The following is a 22,271-nucleotide window of genomic DNA, read 5'->3' as shown; positions in this document are numbered from 1 at the left end:
AAACTATTCAAAGTGTCTGCAAGCTCTCATCATCAACAAGTGTGATGTAACTAAATACGGATTTAATTGTATAAATGTGTTGTAAACTTTTGCATTTTGAAGTTCAACTTTTTATATATATATATATATATATATATATATATATATATATATATATATATATATATATATATATATATGTGTGTATATATATATATGTGTGTATATATATATATATATATATGTATATATATATGTGTATATATATATATTTATATATCTCTATATAAAACTGAGAATGTCTGTCTGTCTGTCTGTGTGTTTCCCTAAAACTTGAGAACTACACAACCAATTTCATTCAAATTTGACACATGCCTTACTTAGGGTCCATGTAGTTTCATGGGCACAAAAAAAATGTTTAACTTCTTACTTAGAGCGAGCCCATAGCAATATCATATCTTCTCCACTATTTCAGTATTATGTAAAAGTGAAACAAAAGCATTTCTCTATTTTATGTCAGATGCTTTCACTTTAACAATAAAATAATAATAACAATTGAATTATATGTAGTAAGTAATAATTAAAATCAAACTAAAGTATAATATTATCGTAACATAACAAAAGTAAAAATAACAATTGGTATAAAATTGCATCAATGACTTGAACTTGAATCAGTCGTTTCACATGAATGGGAATAAATAAAAAATAAAATTTAAGTGGAGAAATGGAATAGTCCAGATGGAGGTGTGCACGGCTTTTACATTAGATTATTTGCTAATTAGCTAGCATTAAGTATCTATATGAAGTTTGGCTGTATATAATGTCTGTTTTCTCGAAAGATGCTTCTACTGAGTACTGCTGTTGGTTTATTTCTGATCCATAAAGGTCTATAGCTTCAACAGAGTACTGCTCTTTGGTTTACTGTAAGGTTTGTTGTTATTATTATTTCTGTTTAACTATTGTTATCACGTTTGTTGGTTCCTCGTAAGGGAAGCGTTGTTGTGTTGCATTTGTTAAATAATTGTAAACCGTAACCCTCCCCCTTTGGGAGAAGGAGCTTTGGTTATTGTTTAAAAATTGAATTGTGTCCCTGTTTGGGGAAATTGAAAATATTTTCACCGTTTACACAGAAACATTCTTGTTAAAATGTCTTCGATAGAAGAAAGTCCAAAAATGAATTTCGCTGCAGCCGTCGGCGGGCGGCGAATTCATTAAAATTAAAATGGAAGAAATACAAACCTATTTTGGATTGATCACCGACAAAGACGGTGAATCTAGAATAACACCACCAAACGAAATAAAAAATTAAATTAAAGAAAAGACTATTGCCTATAAAGTATACAATGTAGAGAAAAAAAACGATTTAAACACCTGGAGGAAAGCACCATTGAAAAGTGTCTTGGTGTGACTGTGAAAGATATCAAGTATCTAACCAGAGGTGGTAAATTCGCCACAATAGAAGCAAGGTTCGAGTCAACAGAGCATGCAAGGGAGTACTCGACTCGAGCCTTGCAATGTGGAAATATTTTATTTTTACCTTTATATCTGGGACGTAGGAGGTCCCGGATAAAAATTTAAAATGTCCCCCCAAAAGTAGAGGTAGGCTGGATTGTAGCCACACTTCTATACAAGAGGGAGGACAAGATAAAATTGATCGAAATTGCAAGAGACAGGCCTACAATTCCAGTCTGTTATATATTTTGAGTATTGTTATTACTAGCGATATCAAGATATAAGTTTGTATTTTGTATTTTATGTGTAGATGTATATATAGAGATGTACATGTAACATGTACACATATATATATACATGCACTAGCACTATGACCCGGCAACGATGGGTCATAATGCTATTATATATATATATATATATATTTATATATATATATATACATGCATATAAATATAATGAGAAGCAAATTAGGCAAGTCGATTTAAGATATTTAATAAGTATTTGAAAATGGAATTGCATCTTCAAACTCTATTCTGTCAACACCTCAAATGTAAAATTCTCCAGTGTAAAACTCTCCCCTGAAGACAAAGGCAATGTTATCTGATGATGACTGCAAATAACCACCATTATTCGGGACTACCAAGCTCCCAGAAACAGCTTTTGGACTTAAAAAACTCTACCTGTTTAACTCCTGATATCATTTATATTCTATAAGTCGGACTTATTTTATATCTATACATATGTATATTTTTCCTATTAAATGTATTTAATATTCTGTGTAAAGCAACTTGTCTAATTTGCTTGTCATTATATTTACTCATCTACCAGCTGAAGTTCAAATCTCTTGAGCACTTCGAAGTGTATTCTATATAGAGAACACCTGTCTTCATCCTCTAAACTATATATATACATATATGTACATGCAGTCTGAATAAGCGTATGCTTAAATGTAAATATATATATACATAAAAGGTGGCGAGCTGGCAGGACCGTTAGCACGCCAGGTGAAATGCATAGCCGTATTTCGTCTGCCGTTACGTTCTGAGTTCAAATTCTGCCGAGGTCGACTTTGCCTTTCATCTTTTCGGTGTTGATAAATTAAGTACCAGTTACACACTGGGGTCGATGTAATCGACTTAATCCATTTGTCTGTCCTTGTTTGTCACCTCTATGTTTAGCCCCTTGTGGGTAATAAAGAAACATATATATATATATATATATATATATATAAATATATATATATATATATATATATATACATACCCACAAGCACATACATTTACATACACATGTGTATATATATATATGGAATCCACATAAGTGCATACTTACATGCACATGGTTCTTTAACAGGCATATGCACACAAGTATATGGGTACAAAGAACCTCTACTCACAGAACAGGAGGAGTACAAGCAGCTAGGGAAGCAAGTCATGCACATTCAGATTGAAAAGGTGAATGTGGGTGAGCAGACATAATTGGTTTGCAAAAATGGATGCTAAGCCCAGAAACCTATGCAGAGAAAACCAGTTGCCCCATGTTGCTTACAGTTTTAATTATTTACTGTTAATCAGACTTATGATAAAGTTTTAGCATTTAATCATTATTATTATTAATACAATAGTTATACAGATGGGCATTCTAACTGGCATATTTATCATATAAGCAATGAGGATAGAGTGTACAACTAGTTTTTGCAGGGGATAGGATGTTGATGGGAGAGAGGAATTGTAAGCATTGATTGATCAAGTGACATTTGAATAAAATAGATTAATACTTAGATGTAGTCCCTTGAACAAGTAGACAGCCAAGCTGAGTGATATTTATGAAAACCATTCCTTAAATATGTTAATGGCTGCTATGTCCAGAAAACATACGCAGAGAATAAAATAGTACCCCCATGTTGCTTACAATTTTAATTATTATTATTATTAATGCAACATTTATACACATGTACACTTTAAGCAGCATATTTATCATATGAAAACGTGTGTGCAAACACGTATATAGGTGTGTTATATATGTGTATATTTTATGTATATATATGTGTGTGAATCTATATATGGCTTTGTCAATCAGTTTGCTTGGTATGCATCTTGTCATTTTATTTTCCTTTTTATGAGTTTTCTGTCTCCCCTTCTCTTTCTCTCTCTTTCTCTCTCTCTCGTTGTATGTATTTGGTTTTTGAGAGAAGTGTAGCTTTGTTCAGACTTCCTTGATGTAATACTTTGTCCACTATTTTATGTATTATTTCTCTTGCATCACTTCCATTTTATCATTAGCTATCACATACGAATCCTGTTTTCTAATTGGGTAAAAATCAAACTTTAAACCTGTCTATCATTTTTCTAAAATTTTTCTAGAATAAATGAATTGCAAACTTGGTTTCAATGTGAAAAAGTACATCAATATACCAAATTTGAAAATTTTCACCAAGTTCAAAATCTAACAGCTACAGAAAAGATCTCTCTATTTGTCTATCTCTTTGATTTTTTACTTTTCTCATGATGAATTTTCCCCCTGTCTATATATATATATTTGCAACTTTCTTTCTCTCTCTATATAAAAATAGTGAGCTCCAATTTTTTTTTAACTTCCAGGCTACTCCCAGTGATTTTAAGTGAGTAGTGCAAAAAAAAATTGGCCAAATCAGTGGTGCGTGGGGTTGTAAAAAACTTCATACATTTTCACAACTTTTTTATCATCAAAAGCCTTTCCACCTCCATTTGCAGACTGTGATGACGAAAAGTTGAAAAATGTTAAAAATCCAATTTATGTGGGTGTGCTATTCCAAAAGTTCACCAAGATATTCTATTGTAAAAATTGACCAGGAACAACAGGATACTCAGCTAGCATATATATATATATATATATATATATATATATATATATATATATATAACTTGTATGTAAAAAGTTAAGAGGTTGCACACAAATAAATATATATTGAAAAATAAGAAATAGAAGGTTTCAGTTGTTTAAGATAACTTCTTTGTGCTAGAGTAAAATTGAAAGAAAAATTGACATAAATTAAATTATACTTTCGTAATATCAGTTCTCGAAGATTACATAATCATATTTTTCATATGAAAATTTCATGGTGCTGTATTTCATGTCCTTCTGATTGTTACTTATGAATGCTAAAGAGTTATAACCTCTAATCAATTTTGTCTCTTTGAATTATGTTATTGCAAGTTAAGTCCATCATGTTATTTGGGCCTGATGGGAGATACGTAGGAAATATGAGCATTAAATAATTGTCTACAGATGTAGATTTTGTAACCTAGGGGTAACCTAACTGAGCCAGTAGACTATATTATTAATAACATTCATCTCTATTGACTCTATAGAATGTTGTTCTTTCTATTGTCTTTCTGCAGAAACTTTTGATACTACATATATATATATATATATATTGTCATTTTTCTTTTTCTTTTCTCTTCCTACATCATGTTACATTGTCTTCTTTAATGTCTTTCACTCACCATCACTTGTGTGTAAAAGCAATATTCCCCACTCTCTCCATACTCTATGAGTTCTTTCTATAGACTCAACAATGATTGACAGTATTTTCATTATTGTGGCTGGCAACTTCATTTAATATGTTGGCCAAAAAGATGGTGTTTTCCATAATGTTAGTGAAGGTTCTGGTTGTGATTTAAGAAATGGGGAGGGTGTAATGCTCCTAGAATCCTGTGATGCAAATCATCAAACACATACTAATCTGGTGAACACATAAGTAGTCAGATGAATGACATTTTCACTAACAAACCAAACAGAAGGTTTGATTTGCTAGTGAAAATCTTTTCTAATGAAGAATGCACTATACAACATAGATTGGTAGCCAATAACATAACAGTCGGAGCTAAGCAGACACAGGAATGAAATATGACTTGGAGAAGGAAAATATGGAAACAAAACATCCCATAATTGGGAATAAGTCTAGGGAAATTTTAACTGATGCATATGGTTGTAAGGAGAATGATTTAGGCACCTATAGCACAGATGATAACTAGGAATTTCTACAAAATGTATGGTTAAGACGTTTGCTTCCCAAACATATGATTTCAAGTACAGCCTCACTGCACTACACCTTGGGCAAGTGTCTTCTAGACTGGTTTATATTAGTGGTTCTATTTCCTACTTTGCCACAGCTGTTAGCCATCTGTAATACCATTGTATAGTGAGTAGCTTTGGCTCTCGTTGTTAAGACTGATTTGTAACTTACCTGTAGATATTGAATTCCAATGTCAATGGAGTTTTCAATTTCAGTGTCTGCATCATCATCATCATCATCATCATTTAGTGTTCACTTTCCCTGCTGGCATGAGTTGGACGGTTTGACTGAGGACTGGCAAGCCAGAAGGCTGCACCATGCTCCAATCTGATCTGGCAAGGTTTCTACAGTTGGATGCCCTTCCTAACACCAACCACTCCGAGATTGTAGTAGGTGCTTTTTACACACCACCAGCACCAGAGCCAGTCAGGCGGCTCTGGCAATGACCATGCTTGAATGGTACTTTTTATGTGCTACCGGCACAAGAACCAGCCAGGTAGCACTGGTAATGACTACGCTTGCATGCCGCTTTTCACATGCCACAGGCATGGGACCAGTCAGCTGGCACTGGTATCAACCACAGTTGTATGGTACATTTTACGTGTCACTGGCATGGGAGCTAGTCCAGTGGGACTGGTATCAACCATGCTAGAATGGTAATTTTCATGTTCCACCGGCATGGGTGCCAATCAGGCAGCACTGGCATCAGCCATGACAATGATTTCACTTGACTCAACAGGTCTTCTCAAGCACAGTTTATTGCCCAGTGGGCTGGTTATGCTACACTGGCATATGGTCTCACTTGGCTTGCCAGGTCTTCTCAAGGACTGCATATCTCCAAAGGTCTTGGTCACTTGCCATTGATTCCATGAAGCCTAATGTTCGAAGGTTGTGCTTCACTACCTCATCCCAGGTCTTCCTGGGTTTACCTCTTCCACGAGTTCCCTCCACTGTTAGGGAGTAACAGTCTTTCACACAACTGTCCTCATACATATGTAACACATGACCATACCAGCACAGTCATCTCTCTTGCACAGCACATCTGATGCAGAACATACAAGCTCCATTTCTTGCAAGCTTATGCATGTCCTCAGCAATCACAACCCATGTCTCACTGCCATATAGCATGTCTGTTAGCACACATGCGTCATGCGAGAGGCCCTTTGTTACCAGCAGAGGTAGGAGCTCTCTGAACTTTGCCTCGGTTATTCTTATTCTAGCAGCTACACTCTCAGAGCATCCAACTCTGTGACTGACTTGGTTACTTGGGTAATGGAAGCTGTCAACTATTTCTAGTTTTCCCCCTGGCATGTGATGAAAGATGTTTTCTACACATTTTCAGTGTTTGTTGCCGCAGTGCATTTGCCACACACAAAAACTATCTTCCTAGATAGCCTTTGTTTGATATTGCGCCCATCTCTTATGTGTCAATAGCTTACACCAGGTACATCTTATGGAGTTTCTATGTATGCCTTTTCTACAGACCGAGCAGGGTCATCTACCTGAAGGGATTTGTAATTTGTCTACCTTCCTCTTTGGTTTTTGCTAGAGTGACTCTAAAGCCCTTCAACTTCCACATCTGAAACTTCTCCTCCAGTTCTGATAGTGACTCAGCTATTAGAGCAAGGTCATCAGCATAGGGGAGCTCTCAGAGCATCTTGTCTTGAATTCCTCTTTTATTACCTGGTGGATTATGATCCATAAGTAGGGGCTGAGGACTGATCCTTGATGGACCCCTACCCTTACCCAGAATTCTTCACTATACTCATTACTAATCCTCACCTTACTGACAGCATCCCTGTACATAGCTTGTACAGCTCTCACCAACCACTCATCTATCCCTAGTTTCCACATTGACCACCAGATAGGGCTTTCTCCATGTCAATGAAAGCCAAGTACAGAGGTTAATCTTTGGTTAGGAATTTCTCCTGCAGCTGTCTTACCAGAAATATAGCATCAGTGGTGCTTTTCCTTGGCACAAACTCAAACTGCATCTCATCTAAACTGACTCTCTCCCTAATTAGTTGGGCTATGACCCTCTCCGTGACCTTTATTACCTGATCAAACAAGTTGATACCTTTGTAATTATCTGTATCTAAAGCATCACCTTTATCTTTGTAGTAGTTGACTATGGTGCTGCTACACCAAATCATTGGATATTACTTCTTCATGTATCACCTGATTGACTATATGGGTGACTAGACTATAGCTGACACCACCAGATATTTTAAGCATCTCTGTGGTGATTCTTAATGGGCCAAGGGCTTTCCTTGTCTTCATACCTTTAATCACTTTATCTGCCAAAACACTGTCAATTTGGATATCTGGTCCATTTGTTGGGTTGACATTTAGCAGGCTCTCTTTCTCCCATTCATTCTCTTCATTTAGCAACCTTTCATAGTGATGTCTCCAAGTCTCTCTCTTTGTAGCCTCATTAAATGCAAGTGAGCCATCATCCATGTGGACACATTTCTTTCCTATGATATTATGACACACAGTCAAGCAACACGAAACACTTCAAGTCTTTGGTCTTTGTGGGACAGATCATTGGCAAATTTTTTCTTTTCTGCTTCCCCTCTATCTAAGTAAACCAGTCTCCTAGCTTCCCTTCTGACAATCAGATACAGTTCCCTGCTGGCACCATTCTTCCAGTCTTTCCATACCTGTTTCTCTTCTCTAATGACCCTGTCATCTACATTGTTCCACCACCATGTTACCTTAGGTTGAGAGGGGACATTGCACTAACCACAGATCAGGTCAGTAGCCCTCAACAGGTTGTCCTGCAGGAACCTCCAGTTGTCTTCCACATTATGTGATGCTATATCCTCCTTTATTTCGTTAAAAGTTTCAAGTAATACTTCTTTTATTCTCTGTCCATTCAGAGGATCCTTAAGCTTCCAGACCCTTCTTTTCCATGCTGGTTGTTGTCTTCTGGGTATACATTCAGCCCTGGTCATGAAGTTGCTAACTACTAACCTATGTTGAGGGGGGCATTCTTTCATGTTTCATGGTGAGGATGTAGTCAATTCAACTAGTGTGTCTGCTAGACCTGTAGGTGAATAGGTGACTAGCAGGTTTCCTGAAGTTAGTATTACAAATCATAAGATCATTTACATCACAGAAATTCAGCAGCCTGTTTCCCGCTATAGCCACCATGCACACCATGGAAGTCCCCTGGATGTTGTCCAACATGCCCATTGAAGTCGCCAGCCACAAAGAGAAGGTCCTTGTCATTTGTCAATATGGTAGTCTGTAAGAGGGTATCATAATATCGGTCTTTCTGTTCATCAGGTAGCCCTAGCTGAGGGGCATAAGTCAAGATAATGGTTGCTAATCCATGTTGCGGTACTAATCTAAGCTTAAGTATTCTGTCATAGTCTCTGACTACCTTGATTACCTAATCAACCCATTTATCCGCAAGAAGTATACCCACACCCTGACCCCATCAGTGTTTCCAGCCCAGAAAATCTTATACCTGTATTCTTTGCCTGTGAGAAACCTAGCAGAACTTCCTCTCCATCTTACTTCTTGGATACAGCACAAATCTACACGTCTCCATTCAAGCATTTTAACAATCTCACCAGCCCTACCTTTCAATGTGCCAATATTAAGTATACCAACTTTGAGGTTGTGGAAGGTATGGACCTGCGAGACCCTGGGATGGGGGACAGCAGCATCATGTGCCTGAAAAGAAAGCTCGCATTTGACAGAACTCATAAACATACAATAGACTTCAACCTGCATGCACTACACCATCATTTTATGTCCTACATAATCACTACATTTCATAGGAGTTAAACACTAAGTAGAGATGGGGTAGCATTTAAGCCATTGGAGGTGTTCAGGGGAAAGACATCTGATAGAGGTCAGAGGACAAAGACTTCCAGTATAGGTGGTGGGGTGGGGTGGGCAGTCACATCTTGAAACAGCAAACATTCTGGCTGCTGGTGTGAAAGAATAATAATAATGAAAACAATGATAATAGAAATAATACTAATAAAAATAATGAGATGGAATTGGACATTTGCATTCTTAACAAGAGCTATAACTAACAGGTTTCAGTCAGTGAAACTGTGACAAAATTAGATAAATGAATCATCATCATTATCATTGTTTAATGTCCGTTTTCCATGCTAGCATGGGTTGGATGGTTCGATCGGGGTCTGGGAAGCCAGGAGGCTGCACCATGTTCCAGTCTGATCTGACAGTGTTTCTACAGCTGGATGCCCTTCCTAATGCCAACAACTCCATGAGTGTAGTGGGTAAATTTTACGTGTCACCGGCACAGGGGCCAGAGGAGGCTGACAATGGCTACAATCGGTTGGTGCTTTTTACACCAGTTGGTGCTAGTCAAGGCTGTGCTGGCATTGGCCATGTTCAGATGGTGCTTTTTATGTGCCACCAGCATGGGTATCACAACTACAATTTCCATTTGATTTTCATTTTAATTTTGATATACTCCTCAAGCACAGCAGGTCACCCTACAATCCAAGGTACTTTTGAATGGGCTGGGACTGGTTATGCGAAACTGATGTAGGATACAGCCGTGAACTCACTTTATTTGCCAGGTCTTCACAGTCAGAGCATACCTCCAGAGATCTCGGTCTTTCGTCATTGCCTCTGTGGGCCCCAACATTCAAAGGTCATGCTTGACCACCTCATTCTATGTCTTCCTCAATCTACCTCTACCCTGGATTCCTTCAACTGTTTGGAAGTTGCACTTCTTCACACATCTCTCCTCATCTATCCATAGTACATGACCATACCAGTGCAAACGTCTCTCTTGTTTGTCACAACCAATGCTTCTTATGTCCAACATTTCTCTCAGGGCGCTTACACTCTGTCGTGTGTGCACTCTGACATTACGCATCCAGTGGATCATGGTAGCTTTGTTTCTCTCGAGCCTACACATGTTCTCCGCAGTCACAGCCCATGTTTCACTGCTGTGAAGCATGGCTGTTTGCATACATGCATCGTACAATCTACCTTTCACTCTGAGTGAGAGGCCCTTTGTCACCAGTAGGGGTAGAAACTTTCTTAACTTTGGCCAGCTTATTTTTATTCTAGTGGTAACACTCTCTGAGCACCCACCTCCCTCCCCACTACAGACTTGATCACCTAGGTAGCGGAAGCTATCAACTACTTCTAGTTTCTTCCCCCTGGAGTGTGATGGAATCTGTTTTCTGAGCATCTGTGGTGTTTATTGCCCCTGTGCATCTGTCGCACACGAAAGCTATCTTCTCAATTAATCTTACTATGATGTTGCTGCACCTCTTATGTGTCCATAGCTTACACTGGGTACATCCTATAGAGTTTCTACCAAAACCTTTTCTACAGATTGAGCAGGGCCACCTGAGGAGGTGTATGATGTGTTCGCCTTCCTACTTACTAGAACTATGGTCTTTGCTACATTGACTCTAAGGCCTTTTGATTCTAAACCTTGCTTCCACACCCAAAATTTCTTTTCCAGTTCTGGTAGTAATTCTGCTATGAGGGCCAGGTCATCAGCATAGAGGAGCTCTCAAGGGCAACCCATTTTGAATTCCCCTCTTATTGCCTAGAGGACTATGATAAATAAAAGGGGGCTGAAGGCTGAACCTTGATGGACTCCTACTTCTACCTGGAATTCTTCACTAATTGCCAATCCTAACCATACTAACGACCTGTCTGTATAGGGCCTGTACAGTCCTTATTCTTATTAACCATTTGTCAGTCCCCAGTTTCTACATCACCCACCAAATATGGGATCGAGGGACCCTGTCAAAGGCTTTCTCCAAGTCCACAAATGCTAAGTATATGGGTTTATCTTTACCTAGGTATTTCTCATGCAGTTGTCAAACCAGGAATATGGCATCAGTGGTGCTTCTACCTGGCACAAAACCAAACTGCATCTCATCTAATCAGACACTCTCCCCTTACTAACGGCCTCTCAGTATAGGGCCTGTACAGATCTTATTAACCATTCGTCAATCTCCAATTTCCACATCGCCCACCAGATAAGGGATCGGGGAACCCTGTCAAAAGCTTTCTCCAAGTCCACAAAAGCTAAGTACAGGGGTTTATCTTCAGCTAGGTATTTCTCCTGTAGTTGTCAAACTAGGAATATGGCATCAGTGGTGCTTCTACCCAGAACAAAACCGAACTGCATCACATCTAAGCAGACGCTCTGCCTAATGAGATGGGCTATGACCCTCTTCATGACCTTCATCACCTGATCCAGCAGTTTGATACCCCTGTAGTTATTACCCTTGTAGCAGTTGACTATGGTGCTGCTACGCCAGTCATTGGGTATGACTCTGTCATGAACTGCCTGGTTTACAATGCAGGTAACTAGGCCATAGCCCACACCACCAGTTGTTTTAAGCATCTCAGCAGTGATTCCTGATAGGCCAGAGGCTTTTCCTGGCTTCATATCCTTAATTGCTTTATCTACCAGGGAGCTGTCTATTCAGATAGCTGGTCCCTCTACTGGGTCAACATTTGGCAGGCTCTCATTCTCCACATTCAGCAGTCTTTCATAATGGCTTCTCCAAGCCTCTTTCTTTTCCGAATCATTAAAAGCAAGTGCACCATCTTCGATGTGGACACATTTCGCTCCTGTGACATCACAATTTTCTCTCGCACACTGTTTTGCAATCTGAAATACCTCAGTTCTTTGGTCCTCACATTGATGGACTTTTGCAAACTTCTTTTCTACTTCTCCCTTGGCTATGCATGCCTACCGCCCAGCCTCCCTTTTGTCTACCTGGTACAGTTCCCTGCTACACGCACCCTCCCAGGCTTTCCAGGCCTGTTTCTTTAGTGTAATGGCTTTGTCTACCGTACTATTCCATCACCACGTAACTCTAGGTCTTGAAGGGACTTTGCACCATCCGCAGTTTTGGTCTGTGGCACTCAGCAAGCTGTCCTGTAGGAATTTCCAGCTACCTTCTTTGTTTTAGGACTGTAGTTCCTCTTCCCTCTCATCAAATTTCTTGATGAGGATGTCCCTAAATCTCTGACCATTTGAAGGGTTCTTTAGCTTCCAAATCCTTGTTTTAGATTGGTCTGCTTCTTGGTATCCTTCTGGCCTTGAGCCTAAAGTCACTAATGACTAACCTATGCTGGGGTGTACATTCTTCACCTGGGAGGATCACTGTCTGGTGAGGATGAAAACAATCTGGCTAGCAGAGTCACCTGATTGATAGGTTATCAGGTGGCTGTCTGGTTTGCTGAAGTTAGTGTTGCAGATTAAAAGGTTACATGTATCACAGAACTCCAGTAGCCTAGTTCCCTCATTGTTTCGGGAACCAATACCGTGGCCCCTGTGTACACCAGTGACGATACCTGAATCCCGCCCAACATGCCCATTAAAATCTCCATAATAATAACAATAATAAATGAGCATGAAAGAGAAGAAGAGAGAAAGAGAGAGAATTGCATTGAACATAGGGATCTTAAGTTTTCACTAGCATATGGTATGGAAGAAGAAACTGTGTTTACATAGATAGATAATGAAATAACAAAGTAATTATAATTTGCGCTAAAAAAAAGGGGGTTTTAGATGTGTTTTAGGTTGGAAAACAGAGTTGTTTATTTGAGCATCTTCTTTGCTTCTACTTTGTGTGGCAAGATATTAAAATGTGAGGCATCAGAATCTGAGTGGAGCTACTTTATATAGGGTGGAGTGGATAGAGTGGAGGTAATGTTGTGTTGGGAGAAGCAAGTGGTTAACGGAACTGAGAGAGAGAGAGAGTCCATAGTTAGGCTGGGCAAAGACAGAACATGACAAGATGGAATTTTGGGAATTTAGAGTAATATAATTGATCAAATGGAATGGATTTAACTTGCCATCATAACAAACTGCTAGGTGAATAACACTGCGAAGCAACAAACACTTTGGCTGTTGGTGTGAAAGATTGATGATGATAATAATAATAAGAAGATAGAATTGGACATTTGCATTTTTAACTAGAGCTATAACGAACAGGTTTTGGTCAGCCAAACTGTAACAAAATTAGATAAATGAATGAAAAACAATAATAAATGAGCATGAAAGAGAAGGAGAATTGGATTGAATGTAGGGATCTTTAGTTTTTTCTAACATATGGTGTGGAAGACTAAACCGTGTTTATATGCATAGATAATGAAATAATGAAGTAATTATAATTTGTGCTGTAAAATGAGGTTTTAGATGTGTGGTCCGTTGGAAGACAAAGTTGTTTATCTGAACATCTTCTTGGCTTCTACTTTGTGTGGCAAGATTACTCTGTCAGTCTCACCATGGAAAGAGTTGAGCTTGAAAATGTCATCTGCATATCCGAAGAAAAAATATGGACCAGTTGGTCCATATATATGATGGTTTGCTAAGTTAGATCAAACAGTGAGTATTGTGCAACACCTGATTATTGATATTAACAAAAATATTAAGTATCCCAACTCTGAGGGTGTGGAAGGTGTGGGCCTGTGAACCCTGGAATGGGGGACAGCAACATCATGTACCTGAAGAGAAAGCTTGCATTTGGCAGAACTCATAAACATACAATAGCCTGTTTTATTTTTCATCTAACTAAAAATATATAAACAATATTCATGAGATTACTATTATTACAGTTCCCTTATCCAGCAGAAATAAATATACATATATATACATATTTTCAAAAAACACACATTCCATTCATTTCTCAATATAATTTTTGTCACTTTTCCTATTTCAGTTTTACCAAAATCAGTCACAATCAAGAGTATTTCTAACACAGTTCCTGTGGAAAAGCAGAACAAAAGTTATGAATGCCATATTAAAGACACCAACCCTGAATTTTCAGTCTTTTGGTTGATTACTAAGAATGATGGAACTCAAAAAAATGTTACACAGTATATTTCAAACAAGTCAAGCAAATCAGGAAAGCTGAACACTTTATTATCAGAACTGACATTAACTCTTAATAAGAATTTAAAGAAATTACAGTGTGTTGCATATTTTCCGGGTAAAAGTGAATTTGTTTACCATTCAATGGAACTCGATTTGCATATAAAATGTAAGTTTTTCTTCTTTATCTCTATGAAGAACAAAGTATAGATTTGTTCAAAATATTTTTGTGAAATATTTCTTCATTTCTAGATTTATATTTACCGACCTCAGAGCCTTGGGCCTCACTGAGGCAATGGCGAAGGACTGAGATCTCTGGAGATGTGCTGTGACTGCAAAGACCCGGGATGCTTCTGGCACCAGTTCCGCATAGCACCTGCCCATTCAAAGTACCTTGGGTCCCAGAACATCTCGCTGTGCTTGAGGAGACTTGTTGAGTCAAGTGCATGTACATGAGCATCGAAACAAATATCAATGGAAATAGTAGTTGTGATACCTGAGCTGGTGGCACATAAAAAGCACCATCCGAACATAGCCATTGCCAGCGCCGCCTCGACTGGCTTCTGTGACGGTTGCGTATAAAAAGCACCATCCGAACGTGGCCGATGCCAGCGCCGTCTTGGCTGGCTTCCGTGTCGGTGGCACGTTAAAAGCACCAACCGATCGTGGCTGATGCCAGACCTCCCCTGGCACCTGTGCAGGTGGCACATAAAAAGCACCCACTACACTCGCGGAGTGGTTGGCGTTAGGAAGGGCATCCAGCCGTAGAAACACTGCCAGATCAGACTGGAGCCTGGTGCAGCCTCCATGGCTTACCAGACCCCAGTCGAACCATCCAACCCGTGCTAGCGCGGAAAATGGACGTTAAACGATGATGATGATGATGATGATGATGATGACAACAATGAAAAGATTACACAACTTCAACAGTTTTGAAAAGATTTTTTTTTATTGATTTACTTCTTTGTTGTTGTAATATCGTATCTCTGAGCAATTATGAACTAGTTGATCCCAAAATATTTGTGGTCATTTCTGTAATTTGCCTAAATTTACTAAAGCATCTACTTCATTGAGTTCTGGTTTCTAGAGTAAGATGTATAATGTGGAAGGATTCCGACCACTTCCTAATGATTAAACATGGACTGATACTTTTCTATAAAATAAAGAACTGTCGAGTTGACTCGAGCAGTTGATAGAAAGTGTTTAGCCTCATCTAGCAGCAGTAGTACTACATCATACAAAGACCTTACTTTACGCCCAAATCAGAAAATATATCAAATGCAGTAGGCTATAAAAATGGCGATGAGATATTCGAAGCTTGCATTGAACATTAAAACTTTTTGGTGCAAAACAAAAAATTGTTTAACATGGAGGACTTATTGACCTCCATGCAAAATCAGCATCAACAACAACTACAACAGTAACAACAACAGCAACTACAACAGCAAAGCCAACAGTTGCTTGGATTAAAATTAAAGAAGTTTAAAAATACTTAAGGTTCATACTCACCAGAGAGCGTAGCAAACTCAGTTGGAGAATTCAGTTATAATCCAGAAGACTGGATCACCTTCTCAGTATATTCTCAAAGATATGAAGAAATGTTCAAAGAAGAATGTAAAAATTGGATGGATGAGAAAAAAGTACTACTACTTTTAAGAAAGTTATCCCCTGCTGAACACAAAAAATATAGTAGCTATATTCTGCCGAAGAAACCAGGTGAGATTTGTTGTGATGAAATAATTTTTTATTGAAAGATTTCAGTGAAAGAAGTTGCCTGTTCAGTACTCACTGGTAGTATTCAAATTTTGTTAAAGAAGATGATGAAGATTTTGTCACCTATGCCAGGGTTGTTAAGAGATTATGAAAAATTCAAATTAAATGAATTAACCCTTGACATGTTCAAATGTCTAATTTTTGATCAAGCAAAGATGCAGATATACATTTCTGAATATTAACAAAATTAGAACAAGACCAAAAATTAACTCTGTAGACTGTAGCAGAAGAATGCCAGAGGATTATAAATTTAAGAGATGACGCAGATAATATTGAAGGAAAGATTGCTCTCATATTCATTCATATTGACCTGAATGAATAGAAAAAAGAAACACATGTCAATACCCAATCCATACTATAGGAACGGAGATTTAAATTTCAAATGTAACTGTCCTTTTAAAAATCTAAAATGCTTTGAGCGTGGAAAAATGGGTCACAAAAGCTCACATTGTAAAAGGAAACAAAAATGTATAAAGGTTGAATGAAAGAAATTTTGGCAAGAAGGTATTGTCAACAGAAATCCTAAGCAAGGCTCAGAAAAGAAAATTCGTGTTCATAAAAATGAATAAAGTGAATATCAAGTTACAATTGGATACAGGCAGTGATATCACAATAATTAAGCCTTTAGTGTTTAAACTGGCCATAACTGGCTGAAAATTATTCCTCTTTATTTGTTTGAACCAGTCAAATCTGCCATATCTGATTTCTCTACAAAATCACTTAAAAGATAAACAAATCATATTATTGAATTCTCGTAGCTTTCCGATAATGCGAGATAAAGCCTTTCCCACCTTTATTCAAGTAAAAATATGGTGAAATTTTTGAAACTTCTTGGTTTTTAATGATATGGTATCAGCAAGTAGTGATTCCAACTTCAAAGATTTTACTCTTGATGATGTACAAAACATAAATGAAAACAGCAATAATTTGTCTGAAGACAAATCATATTCACATTTATGAATCTTCGTCAGATGAGGAAAATTTTGATAATGAAAGTGACATAAATGATATTGAAAACATTATGGCAACATGGTTGAAGATTACTACATCAACCACAATTTCTGATTTCACAGAAAAGACTAGTCCATAATACAGTCTACCTCCCAATGCTCAATGACTGGACTATCAATTTTTACTTTTACTGAAAAATTTTTTTGAAACTCTCACGGAGGTAACAAATGTTCAAGGCATAATTTATTTTCGTGGAAGACCCGATCCATTATGACAGCCAACTGATACTGTGGAAATGCAAGCTTTTTTTACTATAAACATTATGTTTGGTATCAAGCAGCTTACTCAGCTGAGGAACTACTGGAATCCTGATATAAGGTATGGTGACCCATATATCTCCAGCATTTTGTCTAACTATAGTTAATTCATATATTATGTAAAAAGCCACAAGGTACCTTCACCACCAAAGGACTACAACCATTTGTAATTTTGGGTTGACATTGCATCTCAGTTATGGGAGGGCTTTTCTTCCAGAAAGCACAGAGCTAGGAGAAAAACAAAATTAACTGAGAGAAAATATTGACTTCCATAGAGTGGAGAAAATGAATGGTAGGGAAAAAGTCTGCAGATTGTGTTCACTGCAAATAAGTAAAACTCTAAAAGGATATCACTTTGAGACCTCATATATGTGTTTGTTTTGCAAAGTGCCCTAGTGTAAAGGGTGCTTTGGACAGTTTCACGATAGAAACATGGCATTACTATATTTTGTTGTTTGATAGTAATACTATCATGTATCCTTTTCATTTTATTAGAAATAATATGTGAAAGTGCAAAATACATATTTATGTTACACACCGATATTCACCTTTACCTCACCTGTTAATGAGCTTTCTTTATTAGATACATTCTGTTGTGTAAATGTATTCATTAAATTGTATAAGAGTACATAGCCAATGGTATATTGACTAGTAAAAGAGTTTTGTACTAGATGAGATGCAGTTTGGTTTCTTGCCAGGGAAAAGCACCACTGACACTATATTTCTGGTAAGACAGCTGCAGGAGAAATACCTAGCCAAAGATAAGCCCCAGTACCTGGCTTTCATTGACATGGAGAAAGCCTTTGACAGGGTCCCCCGATCCCTTATCTGGTGGTCAATGTGGAAACTTGGGATAGATGAATGGTTAGTGAGAGCTGTGCGAGCCATGTACAGAGACGCTGCTAGTAAGGTGAGGGTTGGCAATGAGTACAGTGAAGAATTCAGAGTAGAGGTAGGGGTCCACCAAGGTTCAGTCCTCAGCCCCCTCCTATTTATCATAGTCCTCCAGGCAATAACAGAGGAATTCAAGACAGGATGCCCCTGGGAGCTCCTCTATGCTGATGACCTTGCTCTAATTGCTGAGTCACTATCAGAACTGGAGGAGAAGTTTTAAGTATGGAAAGAAGGATTAGAATCGAAGGGCCTTAGAGTCAACCTAGCTAAAACCAAAGTCCTCATATGTTGGAAGGCCGGCAAACCACAAATCCCTTGAGCTAGATGGCCCTGCTTGATCAGTAGAGAAGGCGTAGGTAGAAACTCTATAAGATGTACCCAGTGTAAGCTATGGACACGTAAGAGGTGCAGCAATATCAAAGGAAGGTTAACTGGGAGGATAGTTTTTGTATGTGGCAGATGCTCGGGAGCAATAAATAAAACTGAAAATGTGCAAAGAACAACTTCCACCACATTCCAGGGAGAAAAACTAGTAGTTGATAGCTTCCATTACCTAGGTGACCTAGTCAGTAACGGGGAAGGGTGCACTGAAAGTGTAGCTGCTAGAATAAGTATAGCCTGGGCAAAGTTCAGAGAGTTCTTACCTCTGCTGGTGACAAAGGACCTCTCTCACAGAATAAAAGGTAGACTGTATGACGCATGTGTATGAACAGATACATGGCAATAAAACATGGGCCGTGACTGCTGAGGACATGTGTAAGCTCACAAGGAAAGAAGCCAGCATGCTCTGATGGATGTGTAATGTCAGTGTGCATACTCGACAGTGTTAGTGCCTTGTAAGAATGGTTGGACCTAAGAAGCATTAGATGTGGTGTGCAAGAGAGACGATTGCGCTGGTATGGTCATGTGTTGAGAATGGATGCGGATAGTTGTGTGAAAAAGTGTCACACCCTAGCAGTTCAGGAAGACCTGGGATGAGGTGGTGAAGCATGACCTTCAAACAGTGGGCCTCACCGATGCAATAACTAGTGACCGGGACCTCTGGAAATATGCTGTGCTTGAGAAGACTCAGCAAGCGCAAGTGAGACCATAACCTTGTGGCCTATGCCAGGGGTGTAACCAGTCCACTTATGCATGCCTTTCCCTCATTGGACACTAAACTCTGCTTGCGAAGACTTGTTGAGGCAAGTGAAGTTGAAATCGAAATCAAACTCGATGACTGACATCTGTGCTAGTGGGGCGCTAAGAGTACCATACGAGTGAGATCATTGCCCGAGCAACAATCTGGTCTCTGAGCCGATGGCACGTTAGAAACACCATTCGAGCATGATTGTTACTTGCATTGCCTTACTAGCACTTGTGCTGGTGGCATGTGGGAAAACATTCGAGCGAGGTCGTTGCCAGTGCTGCTGGACTGGCTCCTGTGAAGGTGGCACATAAAAAGTGCCATTTGAGCATGGCCATTGCCAGTACCACCTGCCTGGCCCCTGTGCCAGTGGCACGTAAAAGCACCCACTACACTTTTGGAGTAGTTGGTGTTAGGAAGGGCATCCAGCTGTAGAAACTGCCAGATCAGATTGGAATCTGGTGCAGCCATCTGGTTTGCCAGACCTCAGGCAAATCGTCCAACGCATGATAGCATGGAAAGCGGATGTGAAATGATGATGATGATAATTTTCGATAAGAATATTTGAATGAAATACAGGGAAAGAATAAAATCTTATGCTAATTATAACTGTAATTCAAATTAATGTGCTTCTTCTTGAAAAGTGGCAAAATTGTTAATGGCTGTGATCGGGGATAAGTTTAGCAACAAATCATATAGGTGAGATGCATTAAGAATTTCAGTTTTAGTGTTTATCCATAATGTTATTGCTGTTAATTAAATTTACTTGCACATAAAAGTCAAAGTTAATCAACAAGATCAGCTAAAATTACATAACTATAATCTTTTGGTATATAAGCACCCACTGACAAAATTTCAAATCTGTATATAAAAAATAACAAAGTTTCAAGCAATTATTGTGGACACCCCACTTGAACCTGAAAAATTCAAAATAACGTGAACAAATAAGCAGTACATTTGACAGATTAATCTGAACACTAAAGAGTTAACACAGATACAGGGAGAAAATTGGGAAACCTAAATTGAAAGAAACTTCAAAAATTGCATGTGGTGTTTCAGTAAAAAAAATTACATTTCAAGGGTGAAATGATAAGTGATGTTACATTTCATGGAAAAACCTTGAAAGTTTTTGTACTAAATAATAGGACAAATTTATTTGGAACAGACTGAATGGAATTATTTAACTTATAGGACCTTTCCATATATTTTTCCTGAAAAATGTGAATGGTCTTTCCACCAGTACAAATCAGGTGTCAGAGGAATTAAAATAAAAATTTTAAATGATTTTTACCTGAAGTTTTTTCCTGATGAATTAGGTCTTTGCACCAAAAGAAAGGTGAAGTTTCAAGTAAAAGAAGACATTATTCTGGTATTTAAACCAAAACAAAATGGGGAATTGAATAGACTTGAAAAGCTTGAGATTATTGGAAAAATTGATCATGCCAACAGTTTACGTCAAAGAAAAGAAAACAAAATCCACGTATGTGTTAATTTTTCAACAGGGTTAAACAAGTGTTTGATCACTCATAATTAATTGTTACCGGGTCCAGAAGGAATTTTTGCTAAGTCAAATGATGGGAAAGTTTTTTCAAATCATACCTACAGATACAAGTGGATTAGGAGTGTTCAAAAGTATTAACAATAAACACTCATAAGGGATTATATCAATTTAATGGATTTCCTTGACATAAAAGTTGTTCCAACTATATTCCAACTAGAGATGGATACGATGCTTGCAGAGTGCAACTTTGTGATGACCTGCCTGGACAATATAGTAATTAAAAGTGAACCTTGGGACCTGTATGTAGAGCACGTAAAGTATGTGTTGGAAAAAATAAGGGATTACAGCTTCACTTTGAGTGAGGACAAGTGTGAATTCCTACCGAAAATCAAATGTTTAGGGCAAATTATTGATAAAGATGGTCATCAACCAGATCCATCAAAGGCAGATGCATTTAAAAATATGCCCTCTTTGACAACTATATCTACTTAAAACCTTTTTCTGAACTTGAAAACTATCATCAAAGTGATATACCAAAGATATATAAGGTAAGAGCTCCACTAAATAATCTACTAAAAAAAGATGTAAAAGTGGAATTGGTCTGAAAATTGTCAGAAAGCATTCAACAAAATGAAGAAAATATTACCATCTGATTTGTTGTTAGTACATTTCAATCCTGTATCAGAGATAGTTGTAGCTTCAAATGCCTCTGAGTATGGTATCAGAGGCAATAATGCTACATAAATATATAGTAACATGAAGACTGTGGGTCATGCCTCACTTTCTCTGATACCAGCAGAAAAAAATTCAGCCAAATTGAGAAAGAGGCTCTGGCAATTTAGCAATTATTTTTGTTATAAAAAATTTCATATATTCTTACGCAGTAGAAGTTTTTGATTACAGGCTGTTCAGCATCCGTTATTATCTATATACAAGTTGAAGAAAGGAATCCCTACCCATATTGCTAATACATTACAACTCAGAGGTACTACATATTACACTTGTTAGGTGTTCACTCCTATTGCCCAGTTTCCTTTGGTACAGTTCTGAAATTGATCAATATTTTTAGTCAGGATTGAAAGTTTAGAAGATATCTTTTGCAGTTATTTAAGAATATCTTTGCTCTGTCTATTTTTGTTTCGGTTGGTTTTTGATGACATTTTCATTCCTTGTGTGGGGAATATGTATAGAAAAAATAGTTATTAATCCATATAAGTAGTAGTAGTTATATAAAGGAAATTAAAAAAATGTTAAAAATGCATTGAGAGTGTATAGAAAGATATATTAATATTAATGCACTTAAGTTTCCACATTTGTATGATTTTCAAAATTATAAGATTTGAGGGACATAGAGCTGGTTCAGCTACAGTATT

The 22,271-nt window shown here is 37.8% G+C and overlaps 1 protein-coding gene across 1 annotated transcript in view; it reads left to right on the top strand.

The window, feature by feature from the left end:
• LOC115212114 overlaps window positions 1-22,271 on the top strand; it is a 556,559-nt gene that overhangs the window by 124,479 nt on the left and 409,809 nt on the right. Inside the window, exon 5 of the mRNA XM_029780954.2 lies at window positions 14,185-14,505. Coding sequence (XP_029636814.1) covers window positions 14,185-14,505 — 321 coding nt within the window. The remainder of the gene's footprint in view (window positions 1-14,184; window positions 14,506-22,271) is intronic.

The sequence above is a fragment of the Octopus sinensis genome, linkage group LG5 (genome assembly GCF_006345805.1).
Source record: "Octopus sinensis linkage group LG5, ASM634580v1, whole genome shotgun sequence".
Taxonomy (NCBI): domain Eukaryota; kingdom Metazoa; phylum Mollusca; class Cephalopoda; order Octopoda; family Octopodidae; genus Octopus; species Octopus sinensis.
The sequence above is the reverse complement of the archived record's forward strand: the minus strand, read 5'-3'. Positions and strand labels throughout refer to the sequence as shown.